Source organism: Pongo pygmaeus, chromosome 1 (genome assembly GCF_028885625.2).
Source record: "Pongo pygmaeus isolate AG05252 chromosome 1, NHGRI_mPonPyg2-v2.0_pri, whole genome shotgun sequence".
Taxonomy (NCBI): domain Eukaryota; kingdom Metazoa; phylum Chordata; class Mammalia; order Primates; family Hominidae; genus Pongo; species Pongo pygmaeus.
In genome coordinates, this window is record NC_072373.2 from 122,281,163 (window position 1) to 122,302,333 (window position 21,171).

Here is a 21,171-nt window from a genome sequence, read left to right on the forward strand (position 1 = left end):
ATACACTGGCAATAAGGACTTGAATAATCTGAACACCATGACAGTTATTTCTTACTGTGGTTGAATAGACAGGCAGTTGGCCACAATATATCTCCCTACATAGCTACTGTCTCCAAGGGGAGAATTTGCTGCATATGTGCTGGGTCTCAGGGAAAATATAATGACTATAGCAGGTAATTGCACTGCTGCTTACTACGTGGCTGGCACTGTCTAAATGCCTTACATGTACTAATTCATTTAATTTTTATGAGCATCCTATGACGTCAATAATCAGGCTGATTTTACAGATGGAGGAAACTCAAACACATAGAAGCTGAGTAACTTGCCCAAGATCATCTCAGTCTGTTGGGAAGGAAACTTGAGCCCAGAGTCCAGGTACCAGAATTCAGGCCCATAGCCACCATTCTATACTGTCTTTCCATTTATTTCAGGCCCTGATCTTTATTATTCAGCCCTCAAATTAAAAAAAAAAAACTATGAAAATTAAAATTCTTTTCAACATGTACCTGCAATATGACCTACTGTGATCTGAATCAACTTGGTGGCAAAACTGTATTGGAACTGGTGTGAGGGTATTATTTATAGTCTTACTCCATCCGAGTTGCTGAGAATAATCATGTTTGCTGTAGAAATATTAAAATGATTAAATGGTGTTGCCTAATATTCTGCTATGGGTATTGTTGTAATATATGTGCACTGTATTACCTTTGTAAAATCCTGAAGATGTTGAATTCCAAATCATATCTGGTCAGATGAGGGACCACAGACTATAGATCAGTGGTTGTACCTGAATAACTTGGTATTCTGGTTTTCAACACTGGGCCTACAGCTTGGTCATACACATATGTGGAAGAACCTCTCTTACTGTGCTGACAAAATTAGGGTTCTGAACCTGAAAGGCTGGTAGTCAAGCCACCCAGGTGGTAAATAACCCTCGGGGAGGCCTGTGAAAACCCGCCATCCGATATGCTATCTAGATGGTTCGATTGACCATGAGCACCAGTGAGATTTTTTCCCACTAAAGTTCCTCCAAGAACTCAGATGGTCTCTCCTGTAGGAGATTGAAGGCTCTTGTGTTGGAGCTGGTGACCTGTTAAGGCCACATATTCCAGGAGATACAAGAAAATCAATGGGAAGCCAGTGTAGCCATGTGCACATTACAGGGCTATTAGGTTTACTTATCCATTCACAAAAATAATTCCACAAATGAGCTGGGCGTGGTGGCTCACACCTGTAATCCCAGCACTTTGGGAAGCTGAGGCGGGTGGATCACCGGAGGTCAGTAGTTCAAGAGCAGCCTGACCAACATGGTGAAACCCTGTCTCTACTGAAAATACAAAAAATTAGCTGGGTGTGGTGGTAGGCATCTGTAATCCCAGCTACTTGGGAGGCTGAGGCGGGAGAATCGCTTGAACCAGGGAGGCAGAGGTTGCAGTGAGCCAAGATCGTGCCATTGCACTCCAGCCTGGGCAACAAGAGCAAAACTACATCTCAAAAAAAAAAAAAAACATATTGCACAAACGTTGATGAAGACCAAGAATAAAACATGGACCTATTCTTAAATTTCTCACATTTTAGTTCCTATAATGAGACAGATCTAAGTTTAAATCTTGCTCTGTCATACATTAGCTATGGGACTTTGGAACAACTTAACCTTTCTGTGTCTGCATTTCCTTATCTGTAAAATGAGGATAATAATAGTATATATCCCATGGGGATGTTGTGGGGATTTAAACCAATAAAGAACATAAAGTACTTTATGAAGTGTAAAAGCCTGTAGTAAATTTAATAAATGGTAGCTATCATTATTATAATAATTTTGGTTAAAGGTAGTTGACCAGTTGTAAATCTACACACGTTATCAATATTTGAGAGAGAGACAGAAGTAATTGATTTTGCATAGGAGAGTCTAGGTAGGCTTCAATGAGGCGTCAAGGAGAAGTCTTGAAAAATGAGCAGAATTTCAATATAGAGTGAAGAGAAAAATGCTTTAGGGGAAAGAAATGAATTTAGTATCTAGCATATTGACTTTGAGATCTTTACTGACAGCTGAAAAATTTTTCTGAATTTATTAGTAAGATTGAAGTTAGAATTGGTTGATTACTACTAAATCAATAATACTAAGATCTAAAACCACAAGAATAGGCTAGAACGTCAAGAAAAAATTGTAGACTGAGAGCAAGCGGGGTGGGGAACATGGAGATTTAAAAGACTAATAGAAGGGGAATCTTTGAAGGCAGAAAAATAACAGGCAGAGATGAAGGAAGAGGGCAGGTTTAGAGAAAACTGACTTGTTCAAATAGGCATTGAAATGGAGCCTAAATCCCAGTGGAGAACAGAGAAAGTCACTCAAATTTAACTTGATCGGCAATACAGTGCAATGTGCAGTCCTCAGAGTCAAGACCCACCTGGATTCAAATCCTCCCTTTAACCCTTTCTAGCTGTGCAAACCTTAAACAAGATCTTTTTCCTCTGAAATCACAATATTCCATGTGTTTAAAATTAAAATAGTAGTATTTGCCTTGTAAGACTATTTTGAGTTTAGAATGGACTGATATATATAAAACACTTAGGAAATTGTCTGGATAAAGACACATACATGTGTACACCTGAGAAAATATAAATTGGTCAATGCAAACTTGATACCAGAGAAAATAATGGAACAGTCATCAAATTACTTTCCATCACTCAGAGGACCCCTAGATATTGTGTAACAATTCAAGTTAGATTTATGAACAAATAATGTCAAAGTCAGACCAATTTGATTTTCTTTCTTTGAAGAATATTAGACCATGTGGGTAAGAGAAAAGGAAAAGATTGAATACAGCTGAACTAGCTCAGTTTTCTGTCTATCTCCATGACATTTCTATGGCTAGGCTGCAAGAAACTGTTCAGCTCAGCATGTCCCCATAAGAGTGTTTTATAGAAAGTTATTGAATGGTCCATGAAGCAAATAAGTTTGGGAAACACTGGGTAAAATAGGTTGCTTTATTGTAGGACTTTTCAAATGTTTCTATTATAGTAATGCAATATGAATAGTCAGTATAGTGTACAGCATTTTTCAGACTTATCTGGCCATGGAGTGCTTTTATGGGTCAAAGAACATAGCCAGAGAAGGAGAGGTATAGGTATAATATTATATTTGCTGAAGTTATGATTCCTACATAGTGATTATTAAGTTTTTAGCATCTATATATAGAGAAACATGTGTTATTCCATAGGGATCAGAGTTTAAAGAGTTATTTAATACTTTTATTCATGAGCTGGACAATGGGGAATCAAGAGAATCATAATTAAGCACGAAGTTGGACAGAATTGCTATTACTTGGAAGACAGAAATAAAATTCAAAGGACATCCAAAATAGAATTCTATCAAAAAAGAATGAAGATCAATAAGGAGAAGAAAAATGTCTTTTCTATAAAACATAAGCTTTGTAGAAAAAGAAAGAAAAGATTTTGATATACACGTGCATGGCTTTAAAAGTCCAAGAAAACACACTGGGTCTTGAATAAAAGCATGATGAATAAAAATATCACAAAAGTTACTCTGCCTCTGTCAAGTTTATTGTCATGAAAAGCATAGGGAAATGTGGTGTGTCTCACAGACTGGGGTGGCTATATTTTAGAATGTTGGCCTTCTGCACACTTCTGCTTAGCTCTACATGTTTCATACAATAGTGGTCTTGAACTGCTCTAGAATAGAGGACCTCCAAAGCCAAATGACTCCCAGCAAGGTCCCATCTACGGTATCCCTGAGTGGTGGCCTGAGTGTCTTGGGGAAGAATCTTGTCATTCCCTGATTTAATTTAAGACCTCTTAGTTGTTTTGTTAAAACTTGTGAAGGTGAACAGAAACTGATCATCCTATTTGAAAAATATCCTGGCTACTTGATATTCTGCTAAATCTAGAGATTATCCAGGATGAGTGGCATTTCTAGGTCCCTGAAAAGTTGATTTTGAGGGACCAGAAGTTGTAGCTTTTGTGTTCTTATGTTAGGCAATGATATATCCTACGTATCCCTCATAGATAACTAACTTGTAACGTACCCACTAGAGTCATGTGAGTGTGTGTGTGTGTGTACCTGTATGCATATGTGTAAGAAAAAGCAATATGAAGTGAGAATCATAAAACTGCTGAAGGTCCTGTGCTTGGCTGGAAGTACTACACTAATGAATTAGAGGACTTCCAGAGCAGGCAACCAGGTAAAGGACATGAAAACATTAGCACATAAGAATTAGAGTCAATAATGGTTAACCTGGGGAAGAAATAAAGCCAGGGTTGATATACTTCCTTTACTACTTAAAAAGAAAAAAAAAAAAAAAAAAGGTTTGATAAGAAGTAACTTTTATACCAGTTAAAACTGTCCAGCAATGGACAAGACTGTCTTACGAAAAAAACTAAAAATAAATTATTTTTTGAATGCTTATTTTGTGACAGGTGTTAGGCTAAACACATTACATGCGTTAGCTTAGTCAACCATCTAAAAATCCACAGGAGGTAATAGCTGTTATTATCCTCACAGTAGAGATGGGAAACAGTGTTGGAGAAGTTAGCTTACTTTTTCAAGGTCACATAGCTAGTAAATGGAGAAACTGGGATTCCAGCCTACAGTCCGTGCACTAAACTACTAAATTGCTTACTTCCATCCTCAGATGCTTTAAAGCACAGTCTGATGTGTCAGCGATTTAGTCAAAGGGGTTATTCCCATTGCAAGACTGGACCACTGCAGATCTGCAGATAGTTTCTAAAACCCTTCATCTAATTTCTGCCATACTGATGATTGGAATATTGAATTGAACCCCTTTGGACACTGGGTCCATCCATCACCTGCCTATTTTAACGTCAATGAGGAAAAACGTCCTAAAAGTATAGAGAAAACCAGTAAAACTAAGGGATAGGTGGACAATTGGACCTACAAGGAAAACTGAAAGAAGTTTCATTCCTTTGGTCAGAAAGTGACTTGGTGATCTTCAATATGCAAAGGATTCGGGGTATACAAGTTATTTCCATGATGATTATAACAAGAAAATAACAAGAAATCAATTTTCAATGCGAAAGCTTGGATGAAACAAGAAAGTCTTTCCAGTGAAAATGTCTTGAAATAAAAACTTCAAAGTACAGTTCTGGGTAGAAGAACAAGGTCATGTTAGAATAGAAGCTGAGGACTTCAACAGCAGCCTTCCCCTGCTGCCTCTCCAGTGGCCTTGGCAAGTTGACCTGCCCTGAGGACAAGCCAGAATGCCAGGAAGTGTTTGTGAACATCACACTCTTCCAGCCTTTTCTACTAAAGAAGGAGCAGACATTAAAGAGGAAATCTGAGCCATTTTCACTTTAGGAAAGCTTTAAACTAAATTTGACAACTGCGGTCATAGGAGTTCTTAGGTAGCCAGCCACAGGGTATTGCAATAAATAACCTTGCAAGATCCCTTCCAAATTCATGAGTCTATGGCCCTCAACAATTGCGGAAAGGCTACAGAGTCTCCATTAATAAAATCACCTTGAAACATCCACGTTTCTGCTCAACAGAGCATTAATGTATTAATTTTAGGAGCAAGAAGTCAGTTTTTTTCTTTAACACTGAAAGCAACTGAATACCCTTACAAAGAGGGATTTTTAAAAGTCTTTTGAAGGATTTCTCTCTGCTTCATAGAAATGTTATCATAATTTCATGCCCCCATACTTCATGGCTTGTTACTTGGTCCATTACTCTTACGTTTAACTTGATAAAGTCCTGGTTCCTATGATATTAGTTCTTAGGTTTGGTTTCTCACAGTTGCTGCTTTGAAGTGCCTGATAACATTCTTACCCTTCTATGGAACCAGTGGCTTCTGAAGTTCTGATTGTCCTGTGCTCACTGTCCTGCTGCTTCTGTTAGCCCTCACTGAATGGGGACATTCTAATCTCCCCCTTTCTCTACTTTTTAAAGAGTGCAAACCTTGGGCTGTTGCAGGTAGTTAATTGGTCCATCCATGGAATTGGGCAAATCATTCAGCAAATAATCACATTTCTCTCTGAGCATGTCAGAGCCTGTTTTCCTATGGGGAATCAGGGATTTCAGTGGGGGCACACAGATGGTTTCTGTAAATGCAGATAATGCTTGCACTCTTTCACGTGCGTAGAAAAATCTTGTTTCTTAATGTGGTCCCCACAGGCCTACAGTCGTGCTCTTTATCCAGAGGGGACCTCTACACACAGGATCCAAAGCAGGTGTGTTTCAATTGCTGGAGTTTGGAAACAGCCAAACTTTTCACAAGGCAAAGTTAGGTCCTAGCTAAAACTGTAGCGGGGAAAAATATTCTGGACAAAGCATCTTTCAGGATACTCAGTAAGGGAAATGGGGCTGTAAACATTCAAATAATTTCTGTAAATTGTTTATGGCTAAAATTAAATTAGGATTGAGAGTTTTCAAGGCCTTTGATATTTTAATAGGAAATTAATTTGGGGGAGGAAAAAAATCACCTCCTGTCTCATCCACTTAGAAAAAATTTCTTCTGTGATGTCAAGTATCATTTCCCAACACATTTGATGTGAATGTTAGATGACTGAATCCTACCAATGATCAGAGTGCTAAAACATGTCCACGTGAGGTAAGATAGGGACTAAAACTTTTGCTGCACTTTGAAGAAGAATGAGACTACTGGTAAGAGGAATAAAATCACAATTGTAAGCAAAATTGAGAGGAACTATCACCTCATTGTGCACAGAATACGCTGTTACCAAGCAAAGTTACTCACAGGTATTTGCAGTGCCTTTGGGGATGGGGAGATAGGAGCCTGGACTCCAAGGTCGGCCCTGATAATTCTTCTTGCATTTCCCACAGTCTGGACCTGTAGTGTTGTGCTCACATTCGCATGTCAATTTGCTGTTGTCATACACACATACAGTGGCATGGAGATTACACTTGCACCTGGGCAGAGGAGAGACAAAGAGTTCATTGTCAGATAAGTTGGTCTTGGTGACCACTGTGGCATTCCTGATCTGTCTCCTCAAACCATGCAGTGCTTTAGTGATACACAGAGGCGTTTAGTAAGAGATAGATTTGCAGGCCCAGCCCTCAGAATCTTCCCCAAAAGAGCCGGTTGCAGGGGGCAGGGTTGTTACGATGTAGTCTGTCCTTACACTGCACATTGAGAAAGCCAAATAGCAGTCAAGTCAGTGGGGGCCAGAAGCTCCCGCAAGATAGCTGTGCTCCAAAATCAAGGGGTTCCCAACAGGTTCCAAAATACTGTCATTTAGGAAAAGTCTTTTTGTGATATTAACAAATCTATGACAATTTCATCTGGGCTTCGTTTGAGTTTAAAGAACAATGTTATCTTTTTTCTTTAAATTGTTAAGACAATTCTTATTTGTTTAAAAAGGAAGATAACCATTAAAATAATTTGCTATTCAGACTTATTCTTAGAAACCCAAGAAATTATAATCAAGTGTTCTCATTCTGCACTCTAAAATGACATTTCCTCAGATCAGAAGAGATTTTCCACCAAGGCCGCTAACAGACCCGAAGGGAGGTGAGACACAGTAATCCTCAGACATCCCACTCACAGCAAATCGGGGAATCACAAAGGGCTCTCAGAAACAGGCCAAATGACTCTAATAAAAGATGCCTAGAATCCTAAAGGAGAAAAAAAAACCCTTCATGTGGCAGGGTTGGGAAGTCATTAGCCAAGGCCTGGCCTTTGCTGCCTATGAATAAAGCCATGATATACGAGAGGCAACAATGGAATATGCAATTTCCACAAAAATACATCCCAATGCCCGAAGTCTTTGACTATAAAATTGCAATGGCTAACTTGATATTTGTTGAGGCAGCAGGATATAAACTGTATCACACCATATCCTCTGGAAAGGTAAAACCTACATTGACAGAATGGCCACAACCAGAGGTCAGAATAATGTATGTGGGAAGAGATGGTCCACACATAGGAGAGAACCTGGGCACCCAGGCTTAGGGGGGTAGAGAATCAAGATAGGTGTGAATCAGAACCAGAGAGAGAGAGAGAGAGAGAGAGAGAGAGACAGTGTGTGTGTGTGCGTGTGTGTGTGAGAGAGAGAGAAACATGGCCTCTTCCAGGAACTAGGACAAAAATATAGAAAATCAAGTTTCATAAAGATCAAAAAATATTATAGTATTTTATTTTATTTTTCTCTTGGGCCAAATGCCATGAACGGGAAAAAGAACAGAATGCTCTTTCTTAGGTAGGAAGATGAGACTCCTTAACAACCATGTTGGCTTCTCTAATGTCTGTATAGCAATGGCCAAGTTTTTCTTTAGTGCATCCATAATCTTTTTGGAACACTGACCCGTACTTACGACAAGGAAAAAAAGGAATGGTTAAGACTATTACTGAAAGCTGTTGGGCTCTCTTTTAATCAAAGGTGTAGTCCTAAAGCAACCACCATCTACACTAACCTGTCTGGGAAGACCAAGCTACAGCTTCCTCGGGGGTCTATTACAATGTTTAATACTTCTTGCTACAATCTGTTCTCTGTGTACTTACCAATTATAAGCTTGTTCAACTTAGACACATAAATGTCACCTTTGAAAATGAACATTTGTATATTCTTTAAAAAGGTAAGATAAAAAATAATTCAGTTAAATAGGCAATGTTTAATTATGAGCTAGGTCCTATAACAATCTCCTATATGCAGGGAATTACTTGTGCTAGGTTGCTTATTAAAGGATCTTTCTCCTTCCAACATTAACACCTTTATTTATGGGTGTGTTTCTATATACGGAGGATGTTTAAAACCTAAGTGATAGAAACACCAGCTTATACTGATTTAGCAACATATCTAGTGTTAAAAATTCCAAATGAGGAAATTGAACAATGTGATCCCAAAGAATATGCTGGTTTCCTGCCTGAAGATCAAGAATGCAAGGAGTAATTGTAAATTGGATTATATATCTTGTAACTGTTAATACTTTCATACTTGTAGTCACTCTGAGTTATAGGCAATTTCCATTCTAAAGACATTATATTAGCTGAGAAGATATTCTTTGAATAATAAAAGGAGGTAAAAGGAGAATAGAGGAATATTTAGTCTTATTTTTTCTCAGATTTCTTCCAATTAATGGCTCTTTCTCAGCTGTCCAAAAGCTTATTAACCATTCAAGGCTCAACTCAATTCATAACCCTTCTCTGAAATCCATCCTGACCACTGTACACACCCTGAGTTCTACCCTTCTGATTTCCTTAAATGTGTCCGTGTGCTTGGATTGGTTGTTACTAAAGGCTTTTCGTACTTATAAATTTTCTTACTCATTGCACAAGCCTCGCCCATCTTAAGGTGAGGAAATACCTACTGTGCGTCTGGTCATCTTCTCTAGCTACCCCCTAAGTCCTCTCCCCTTCCTTCTTGAGTTTCCTATACTTGCCACCTCCATTCTCTCATCTCCCACTCACTCAGTCCTTCCAAATGACCACAGCCTCCCTTGCCAAATCACCCACGACCTCCTTGTTGAAAATCCAATGGATACTTTTCCATGCCTTATTTGTTTCCTCAGGGGCTGGGACTCTGGACCACTCTCTCTCCCCTGACACTCTCCCCTCTGGATACCCAAGCTCGTTTTCAGGAACCTCTTCAGCCTGTTGACTACACATGCTCTTCTCTGGGTTCTGGCCCAGCACAGCCAGCACACTCTCCCTGCGCACTCTTATCTAGTTGTCCCTTCAATCTTTGTCTGCACTCCTTAACTTCCTTTGTGTTACAAACCTTTAAAGCAAATTCACATCATCTCCCCCACCCCAAATAAATATATTTAAAGGAAGCTCAAAGTGTGAAAACATTTTAGGAGATTTGATGATTCTCTGTTAGCTACAGGGGTCCATAGAGCCCCCTCCCTCCATTACACCACATGAAGAATATCTAATCAAAATGCTGGTAAGTCTGGGCTCTGTATCTCCATCTCAGATCTCTCTCCCAGGCTTCAGACTTATTCATCAAAATGCCTCCTGGACAAATCTAACTCAATATGTCCCCAAACTAAACTCTTTGGCTTCCTGCCTCACCCATTCTTCATTCTGTGCTTTCTGTCTTAGTAAATTGTACCATCTTCCACCCAGTTAGGTAAGAATGATGTATCCCTCTCCTTTTCCTACCACATCTAATCTGGCATTACTCAGTCTCTCACCAAACCCTGAGATTCCTCTTTGATATGGTTTAGATATTTTGTCCCCTCCAAATCTCATGTTGAAATGTGATCTCCAATGCTAGAGAGGGACCTGATGGGAGGTATTGGAGTCATGAGGGCAGATCTCTCATGAAGGCTTGGTGCCCTCATTGTGGTAATGAATGACTTCTCACTCCGTGAGTTTTTGCAAGATCTGGCGGTTTAAAAAGTGTGGCACCTCCCTCCCCCATTCTTGTTCGTGATCTTGCCATGTGACATGCCTGCTTCCCCTTTGCCTTCCACCATGAGTGGAAGCTTCCTGAGGCCCTCACCAGAAACTGAGCAGATGCAGGCATCATGCTTCTTGTACACAGCTTACAGAACTGTAAGCCAAAATAAGCCTCTTTTCTTTATAAATTACCAAGTCTCAGGTGTTCCTTTATAGCAGTGCAAATGGACTAATGCACTCTTCCTTGATTCTCTTTCCAATCCATACAGTTCTAGCAACAATCACTTTCTTAGCTGTGATCATCATCTTTGATCTGGTTTATTACAAGAACTTCTAAACAGAAGTTTGTGCTCCAGGCATGCTCCTCTCTACCCAATCTCAACACAATAGTCAAAATATTTTTTTACACAAATATATTTTGGGTCACTTCTGGAACAGAACTATTGTAAGATTTCCCATTATTTTCAGGATACAGTCCAAGCTCTGTAACATGGCTTGCAAGTTCATTTTGCAATTTATCTCTTGCCCGTTTTGCAGCTTCATTTGTACCCCTCCTAACTCTACACTTAGTTCTTCAAACTTTGCCTTCAGGTACTCTTATAAGCGGTTTCTTCTGCCTACAGCATTCTACTCTCCTATTCCTACCTCTTTGATCAGGATAATTCTTCCCTTCAGATATTAACCTGTATATGTCAGTGGCTGGCTCCTTTCTGGTATTCAAAAAATAACTGCCCATAGTTGGAATGTTTCTCTGGTCCACCAGGATGCCTTTTCTGTGTGCTCCTATGACATAAGGCAAGGCTAGTTGCATAATAAAGCTCATAGTATCTCTGCTATAGACTGTAGGCTGCATTTGAATTGCTTATTCTGTCATCCTCACTAGAGGATAAGTTCCTGGGAGGCAGCAGTCATGTCTGCTTTATTTATTGTAACATCCCTAGTGTGTGTTGTGGTTCTTGGCACATAATAAGTGCTTGAAAACTTAGATGATTAAGACAAATGATAATAAACAAGTAAGCTTCCTGAAAGCAGGAATGTCATATGCGTGTTCTACTGTGTCTAATTTGACAATGGACTAATTAATGAAAAATTAATAGACATTGTACTAAATTAAACACTCCATGATGTGTGTTGAAAACTGCCACATGCCCTAATTGTTGGTTTTCATAACTTATACTACATTGGAGAAAGGAGATGCTATGAAATTTGTGAGATATCATAAACCCAGTTTAATTTCATTTAAACTCCAGGGGATTTATCAGATGACTGAAACCCAAAACAAGAGCTTCCTAAACAATGTTTGAAAGACCTAGGAAAAGAACACAGCTCAGAGGAGAGAAGAAAACAAAGCATTTGCATAGCATAATTATTCCGAAATGTGCCTCTTTTAGCTTCAATGTCTCATGCAAGGATGGCCACCCTGGTCCAGCTGAAGTTGGAGGAACGGCATTGCTTGAACATTGGCTAAAACTGTAACTTCACATCTGGTGAAGCTTTTGGGCTGTCTTTGCTTAGTCACTGTAACAATTGCTGTGCTGGGGCTGAACACTGCAAGTAGAGGGTGAGGCACCAGGACACTGCCTTTGTTTGGAGATGACTCCCTTTCATTTTCCACAGCTCAGTTTATCCCCATCAGCCCCATTCCAATCAGAGGCGAAAACCTGTTATTTAGAGCCCTTGCCAGAGGGCTCTTCCTCCAACCAGAAAAAAAAAAAAAAAAAAAAAAAAGATATCACAACGCTGGGAGATTGCTGTCAATTCCTGGTGCTGTGACCTCCGGCCTCATGATGGGTAGAGGGCAGACTTCTGTGACATCCAACTTGTCTCTGACAGATTCATTATCCATTCCCATGGCCATGTAACTCCCACGTCTATTTATCCTGTTAGGCAGGGGAGGATTGGACAAGTGGAGACCTAAAAGGCTCTGCTAGCAGCCACATGTCTGATGTTCTCGAGAGCCAAGTCTGTCCACCGATTCTGTTTACACCCACAGTACTCATACCTAAGCACTGCAGATAGAACTAATTGACCTGCGTGTTCCTTGACGATCTACTTGTGTGCAAGTGACAAATGGCAGACATCGCCAAATAAGGGTGTCACTAAGGCAGACTTATAAAAAAAAAAAGTGAGCTCTAGTCTGTGATGCAAACTTTACGAACACCAGTGTGTTCTCACTTTCAACCAGATCTGCACTTCCTGTATTTTAGTGACCAGCTGTCATGAGTCAATTTAATCTTGCTTATAAAAATGCTCCAACATTTAGTTCTGTGCCACCTGCCAGTAGGTGTGAAAAACCTATACCGTCTGCCTCATTTTTATTTTTTTATAACTTAATATATCTATTCTGGGAAGCCTGTTATCTGCCAGAATTTCCTGTGAGCTAGAGGTCCATATAGCCTATCGCTAATGTTCATAATAGAGGTACTGAGACAAAGAAATTTTAAAAATGTCCCTTTGTGAAGAAAAACATGAATGCAGGCCAGGCTTGCTGTTGTGCAGTCAGAGTTTTGGTTACTTTTGTGCCATAGGAGGATTCAACATGAAGTGGATAAAATTTGGCTTCGGGACCCTTTCAGGGCTCTGAGGAGGACCCTAGCAATATGTTCACACGGTAATATGTTTTGGTATAATTTACTCAAGTAAGATATTTATTTATTTTTATTAATGAGGGTTTTTTCTTAATGAGGCCCCTTGGGTCCCTGCAACCCCAAAAGAAGTTTCAGGCATTCCAAAACGTGGATCATCCTCTGCTTGTACCTCTTCCCTTGGATTGGCACTAGCTATACAAATGCTTTTAGAGAATGTGTCAGCACAAATATTGGAGCTTGTAAATATCTTTTTAAAAGAGTGATACATTATACAGTGCCTCTCACATTCTTTTTCTGTCTCTGCAGCCACCTTGACTTTTGACTTTCTTTACATAGACACATGAATTTCCAGTTCCCACCTTAACACATTACTTGAAATGGGAGATGTGCAGCAACATAACTTAGAGTTGATGAGTTATGACACTGGGACACTGAAATAGACAGCCTGAGTTCAAATCCCTCCTTTGCCACTTACTTACTGTAAGGCCGGGATAAGTAACTTAACAAATCAACAACTAAACAAAGCTAACATTGTCTGAGTAATTCTAAGCACCTGGCATCGTGCTAATTGCTTTTTGCATTTTTCACATATTGTTTCATACCAAGCTCACAACAATCCCATGAGACCTGCACTAATGATTACAGATGATCATGCATTTGAATATTAAAGTGTTCTGAATCCCAGCTGGTACAAAATGGAGCAGGGATTTAGACCATGGGCAGCCTGCCTCCAGAACTTTGCTCTTACAACTGCAGATGGCATTCACTCTTCCTAAGTACAGCTAAAATTCAGCTGCCTTTTCTGTAAAAACAGGGGCAAGAAATGGAGGAGTTTCCAAAGGATGGTTGTGAGGCTTGAACCAGATGATGCATGTAAGCCCTTAAGATAGTATCTGACACAAAGTTCTTAACAAATGTTAGTTTCCATTATTATTTCTGTAGTTACTATCTCTACTATTATGGACTTGGGCTGTCTGATTCATTCTGTGGGCATTAATTAATGGGATATTCTATGGATAGCACCATGAGAGGTCACATAGGGATTCAAACAGAAGGCAACATATAGTACTAATCCCCAAGAACATAGAATGTGTTGAGTAGAGAAGATGAAACATACACGGAATAACTATAAACAGAGTAATACTCTCTGTATCTAATCATGACAATATAACAAAGTAGGGTAGGGACACTTAGTTGTCTCTCCAGTGATGATGATGCCTTTGCACTGAGCAGTCAGAGGGAGACAGTCTCTACTACTGAAGGCAAGTGGAAAAAAGAGGGCCAACAATTACCAAGGCCCTTCATATACCTGGAACTGTAATAGATGGTTTATGTACATTATTTCACCTCATCCTCATTATCACTCTGAAAAGGAGGTATAATTACCTGTTATTTTCAGATGTGGAAAGTGTGGCTGACAGCAGTAAAGTAACTTGCTCAAAGAAACACACTGCTGGTAAGTGGCAGCCGAGAGTCAATTCCAAAGGCTGGATCTAGGACATTACTCTGTCTGAGATTAGAACCAAGCAATCTGGTTCATATAACAATTAGACTCGAGGTTCTAGTCAGCAATGTTAACACTTAATACTCTAATGTTGCTAATCAATGTGTGGTCCATGGACCAGCAGCTTCTGTATCACCAGAGGGCTTGTTAGAAATCTCAGGCCTCCTCTAGGCTTACTAAAGCAGAATCTGCAATGTTAACAAGATTTCACACGACTTAGATGCACGGTAAGGTTTGAGAAACACTGTAGAGCTCACCAGTATGTCAGAGTTCTGATGAAGAGAAAAACTAAAATATGGGTGAGGCTTATGCAAGCCCTCTCCCTTCCACCAGAATTCTGTTGGAAAATTTTTGGCCCAAACTGGACTAGCACTAAGCTTCTAGCTGTACTCACAAACTGGACTGATTATTTTGTTTGAAAATTCTGTCAAATCTACTAATTGGTGCATTCATACAATAATTGAACAATTTAACTATATCAAAATGGGTTGCACTTACTGTTTAAAATGGTATTTATGTGTAGAACATATTAGGAATGCTAATAACTGATTTATAAAATGACAAATAACCCAATTAGAAAATGGGTGAAGAATCTGAATAGATATTTTATGAAGACGATATACAAATAGCCAATAAGCACATGAAAAAATGCTCAATATCATTTGTCATTAAGGGAGATGCAAATCAAAATGACAATGAGATGCCGATTCACACTAGGATGGCTGTAATAAAACAAAGACGGATGATAACAAATGCTGCAAGGATGTGGAGAAATTGGAATCCTCAGAGATTGCCATTGGGAGTATAAAATGTGTTTTTACACTTTCAAAGTGGTACAGCCATTTTGCAAAATAGTCTGGCAGTTCCTCAAAAAGATACAGTTACCATATGACCCATAAATTTTACATCTAGGTATTTATCCAAGAGAACTGAAAATATGTCCACATAAAAACTTGTACGCAAATATTAAAAGCAACATTATTCATAATAGCCAAAAAGTGAACACAACCCAATGTCCATCAACTGATGAACAGATAAACAAAACTCAGTATATCCCTATAATGGAATATTATTCTGCCATAAAAAAGAATGAAGTACTGATACATGCTACAGCATGAATTAACCTTGGAAGCATTGTGCTATGTGAAAAACGTCAGACACAAAAGGCCACGTAATATATGACTTCCTGCCAGGAGTGGTGGCTCACACCTGTAATCCCAGCACTTTGGGAGGCTGAGGCGGGCAGATCACTTGAGGTCAGGAGTTCAAGACCAGCCTGGCCAACATGGCGAAACCCCATCTCTACTAAAAATACAAAAAAAATTTAGCTGGGCCTGGTGGCGGGCACCTGTAATCCCACCTACTTGGAGGGCTGAGACAGGAGAATTGCTTGAATCCAAGAGGTATAAGCTGCAGTGAGCCGAGATCATGGCATTGAACTCCAGTCTGGGCAACAAGAGTGAAACCCCACCTCAAAGGAAGAAGAAAAAAAAATATATATATATATATATTTTTATATATATATACAGTTTCCTTCATATGAAGTGTCCAGAATAGGCAAGTCTATAGAGACAGAAAGTAGATTAGTGGATGCTAGGAGATGGGGAGAGGGGCACGAGGGGCACATGGGGAGTGACTGTTGATGGATAGGGGCTTTTTGAGTGATAAAAATGTTCTGGAATTAGACAGTGGTGATGGTTGCACAACATTTTGAATATACTAAAAACCACTGAATTGTACATTTAAAAAAAAAACAACAAAATTCTTAAAAGTATGGCATTTATCCAAAATAGAATAGAATAGAAAACAGTGGATAAGAGTTTCAGCCCTGGAATCTTGTAGCCCTGCTGCAGCAGGAAGTTTTAGGCAAGTTCCTTAAGCTCAATTTACTTACTCTGTAAAATGAGGATAATAAGATACCTACAAAAGGGGTTGTTAGGAGCGTTAAATGATATGACACAATGAGGCCAAGACTGGTAACTGATATATAATCTTTTTTTTTTTTTTTCCCTCACAACAGCACAGTTTTAGCTGGGTACACAGTCACCAGTATAAAGATAACACCTCTCAACACCTTCTCTAGCTAGGTGTGGCCATATGACTATGTTCTGACCGATGGGATATTAACAGGCATGGCGTCTGTGAAACTCATTCCTCAACTTCTCATTTATTTCCTGGAATAAGAACACAGTGTGGTGCCATCATGGACCACATGGACTATGGCAGAGACCAGAGAGTGGTGGCATGGCGGTGAGGGGACCGAATCCCAGCCCTCAGACAACTTCCATTGTAGTTAGGGAACATGTGTCAAAGCGGGTATACGGAGCAGAGGCCACGATCCCAGCCCTAGGGCACTGTTAACGTGAGTCTGTCTTCACACAACTGATATCTGAACACAGGGCCTGGTATATATTAATCACTTAATAAATATAAGCTATTATTATCATCACTTGTATAATTGAAGTACAATATTACAGCAAAAGCCTATATCATAAAATGTCAGGTGTGCCTGGCCTGATCCTGATACTAGAGGAAAGAGAAGACTCCGATCTGTTCAGCATTCTATGAGTCCTTTCATTATTAATAAAAACCCAGAGTTTGACAGTAGTTACCACTGATAAGCAAAAATGTTTTTAGAAGATGTATTTTTCCAAAATATGCAATGACCAAAGTTTAATGTGAAATAGATATCTTCTTATAATTTTTTGAAAGCAGCCTCATGTCAACAGACCAACAAAGAGGACAACAGCCAATTTGCATATGAATTCCTGTATTATAGGAGAAGCATACATGAAAGAAGGGGCATTAGGGCTCTAGGCATCCTCTCTGCAAACTGAGAGGCCAGGTTTCCATAGAGTTCTTGAGCTCATTCTTTCACAAATATAATGAGTACCTAATATAGCTCCTGGTTGATGGGATTTTCTTGTCTTGGGCTCTGTTCTTGAGAAAATTATCTTTGGAAACTGACTGGTATAGACTATAAAGAAAAAACAAATAAACAGAGAAATCGACTGCTATGCGGTTTCCTCTGGGAATGTAAACTAAAAACTGAGATTTTGATCATTTCTTCATGGACAGTGGGATGTTGTGGTCATATATATATATATAGAGAGAGAGAGAGAGCAATTGGCTTGCCCCAGAAGTTGATGGAACAAGGACCAGAAAGTCTTCTTGTACATTTGGGCAATAAATGGGTTAGACATCTTGGCATTTAAAAAAATTATCTAAAAGTTCCATTTAAACCTTACTTGAGACTCTAAACTTGAGTATAGTGAAGCATCAGATTACATGATTCAGTAAACTGCTGGTTCTGTTAGATAATAGTAAAAGTTGCCCCATTCTATTTCCAAGCTTGCAAGGGAGGCTAGAGTACCATGACTATAAAATGAAAATAGGAGCTTATAAGTTTGAGATAATGAACTGTTCAAGATTGGCGCAGGAATATGATGGTGCTCCATGATCATTTGCTAAACTCGTGAGGAATCTGGTTAGATAAGGAGTGCTGAAGGATAAAAGACATGACAAGATAATTACTACAATCCAGATTGCAACCGTTCTCCACAAAACCAATCTATCCAAAGACTGGTGGGCAAAGGGCTTGTTAAATTAAAACTAAGTTAACCCAAGGCCAATAAGCAATTAACAGCATTAACAAAACTAGGTGCTTAATATATGCACAGGTGTGGCAAACTTTTATATTCTATGTCCTTTTGAGGAAACAGAAAATTTAGGGTTTTCCAGCCCCAGAAATACAAATGAACAATGTTCAAGTAACCAGAGTCTATAAGAGGAATAGGGCAACATAGTGTTAAGAGCTTGGACTCTGGTGACAAAATGGGCTGAGTTCAAGTCCTGGCTCTCTCAGTAACCTGCTGGGTGCATCCAACTGAGTCTCAGCTTCCTTCCGTGTAACTCAAGACTATTATTATTAGCTATAATGTAGGACTGCTATGAAGATAAATAAAATAGTCCTAGAGCTTATAAAGATTTTTGATGTATTCAAGCTATTTTCACACATATTCATCCATTCTGTGGTTTATGGTAACCAACTTCTATATTAGATCTCTTTCTTTTTTTCTCTTCATAGAACCACATAAGTGAAATATTTCTTTCACTTAGGTTTTTATTTCCTATTTGATGTGAACTATACCATGATAATTTCTTATATACTTCCTTGGATTAAACAATATAATTTTTTTATAGGGGAAACTGTGAGAAAAGAAAAATAGAGCAGGAATAAACCTAATACTCTCTTGGGTTTTGCAAAGCCACAGAGTTCAGGTAGGCTCTGGCTAGAGAGCTGTGAGCCATCTGACTCCATAGCCCTCCTCTATCAGGCTAGATTATCAGGTAAGGTTTTGATATCTCTTAAATATACATACTTGTCTACTTAAAAAAAGGTATTATTTCATCAAGTGGTTATATTACACTCTGATTAGAAATGGATCAGGCTAGGAGTAAAATTCCTAGCTCTATGACTAGGAATTTTAAAACACCAAATCTGTGTAAAAGAATACTACACTCCAGCAACTTTATTCCATACTTTTAGTTTTTACTACAAAATTTGAGAGGAAATTGAATTAGATTCCTATGGGTGGTATGGAAAATTGGGGAAAATAGCTTTCTTCTAATTCTCCCTTTTCTAAGAAATAAAATAATTTCCAATAGAGAAGAGTGCACCTAGCAAAGTTCTTTTTTTTTTCCTCTTATTTGGTGGCCTACTTTTGTTAACAAACCTTGGAAAAGTTGAAGTTTTAAAGACCAAAAACAAAACAAAAAATACACAAAGGGAGAGAGAGAGGAAAAGGGAAAACAAAAACCAAAAACCCAAGCCCACCAAAGGAGTTGATCTTATTTGTTGTCAAGACCAATGACCCAAACTGTGCCACTTAAGAATAGAAACAAAGGCTCCAAAGCAAAGACACAAAGAATCCTGAATAGAGAAATGAAGAAGAGCAATGATGTCTGAAATGATACAACAGATAGGACATGGCCAAGAAAAAAATAACTAGATAGTGACTACTGGATTTCTGGACTGTCATAATTATAGTCAATGCCTGCAATCTTTCTGTCTATCTGGTTAAATATTCCAAAGTGGGGTCTGCACAAAGTGTGTACAAATGTTTTAATGAAAAGTGAAATTTAAAATAATTTAACATGGATCAATGTCACATTTTTAGAGTCAAATGATACACGATGAAGAGACCTGGGTTCAATCACTAACTAGCTGATTCACTAGTTGGGCTAGGTTGGCTTTCTGGGGCTAATTTCTTTGAAATTTAAAGGGTTTGTTCTATGCTGAAAAATGTCTCACATTGGCTCCTTGACTGTCCCCACCTTCTGGCAATATCTAAATTGTAGTGAGGTTGCATGCTGTAGCTTTTGCACACCCCAATACCTTCTTCCTTCTTTGATAACAACCCTTTGGGACCACTCTTCCTCATTCTCAGGCTAAGTAGTTCCCAACTTGCAGCAATCAGGGAGAACAGAGGAGCCAGGTTCAGCCCATCAATCCATTCTATCTTCCTGGCACAACGGTTGGTTCAAGGAAAATTGAACGATTGTGATTGGTTCAATTTTGAAACCAATTATGAAAATTGGCCCTAGGGCCTTTGCCGAGATCATGGCAGAGACAAGTCCTTTTAATTACAATACTGCTAACCTGATAGAAGGTAAATTTGGAACTGGTCATCATTTTGGCCATGACATGGAGAATCCCGGCTTAGAATAAAGCCAAGACAGAGGAGAGCAAAACCAAGAGCCAGGGTCAATGTCCTGATGGCTTTATGTAGCCCATGCTCCAGCCTGTCTGAATTTAGCTGTGTCCTGGATTCCTAGTTATGTAAGCCAAATAGTCTCTATTTGGTTTAAACTGGTTTGGATTATTTTTCTACCACTTGCAACCCAAAGATGCTAACTAACATACCTGACTACAGCACAGAGTACATCATGTTACTTCACCTCCCAACCTGAATGAGCTAGGCTGGATGCAAAACAATGGATTGAGCAGCAATCTGCAACTTATGGCCTGGCCTGAAAACATGATCTGGATCAACCAGAGTTTTCTACCTAGCATTTAGCTTTGGAAAATGGAGAAATGATATCACTAGGAGGCAGGCATTAGAATATGCTAATTTCAAAGCCCATTCTAGTTCTAATCTTATGCAATACTTACGAAACAAATTAGTTAAAATAAAGTGACTTTTTTTTTTTTTTTTTTAGTTAAAGAGAAAAGTGCTATATTTTGGAGTTAGAGAAAACTGGATTTGACTCTGCCCTTTATCACTTTAAAAGCTGTTTGACCTTAGGCTAGTGACTTTGCTTCTCCAGGTCTAGCTCCTCATCTGTAAAATAGAGATGACAATAAGCTCTTCATTTGGTTTTATTATGACTTTTGAATGACATAACATGTCAAGTGCCACCATCAACACCACATGAGTAGGTATTTGATAAGTTTTAGGTCTTACCTGATGTCATAATCAATCATTTATAAAATAGTTGTTTAGTACTCACAATATAGAGGACCCTGTGGTTAAGTTTTTACTATTATTTCTGAGCATTGAACCATTGATGAACAAGCAAAACAGACAGATAAAAGGGACCTGATGTTTCAACTCATACTCCAGGGTCATCAGATTTTCTCATTTTTGTTTTATATTTAACAGAAAGATGAGAAGAAACCTTGGTGTACTGTGAGGCGCTGTAATAGTGTGGAGGAAAGGAACCAGGACTATGAGCT

General features: G+C 38.9%; 1 protein-coding gene across 14 annotated transcripts in view; it reads right to left on the reverse strand.

Moving 5' to 3' along the window:
- NTNG1 (netrin G1) overlaps nt 1–21,171 on the reverse strand; it is a 365,560-nt gene that overhangs the window by 79,664 nt on the left and 264,725 nt on the right. For all 14 annotated transcript variants that reach the window (XM_063652406.1, XM_063652350.1, XM_054442081.2 and 11 more), the window contains exon 4: nt 6,735–6,907. In XM_063652406.1, the coding sequence (XP_063508476.1) occupies nt 6,735–6,907 (173 nt within the window). The remainder of the gene's footprint in view (nt 1–6,734; nt 6,908–21,171) is intronic.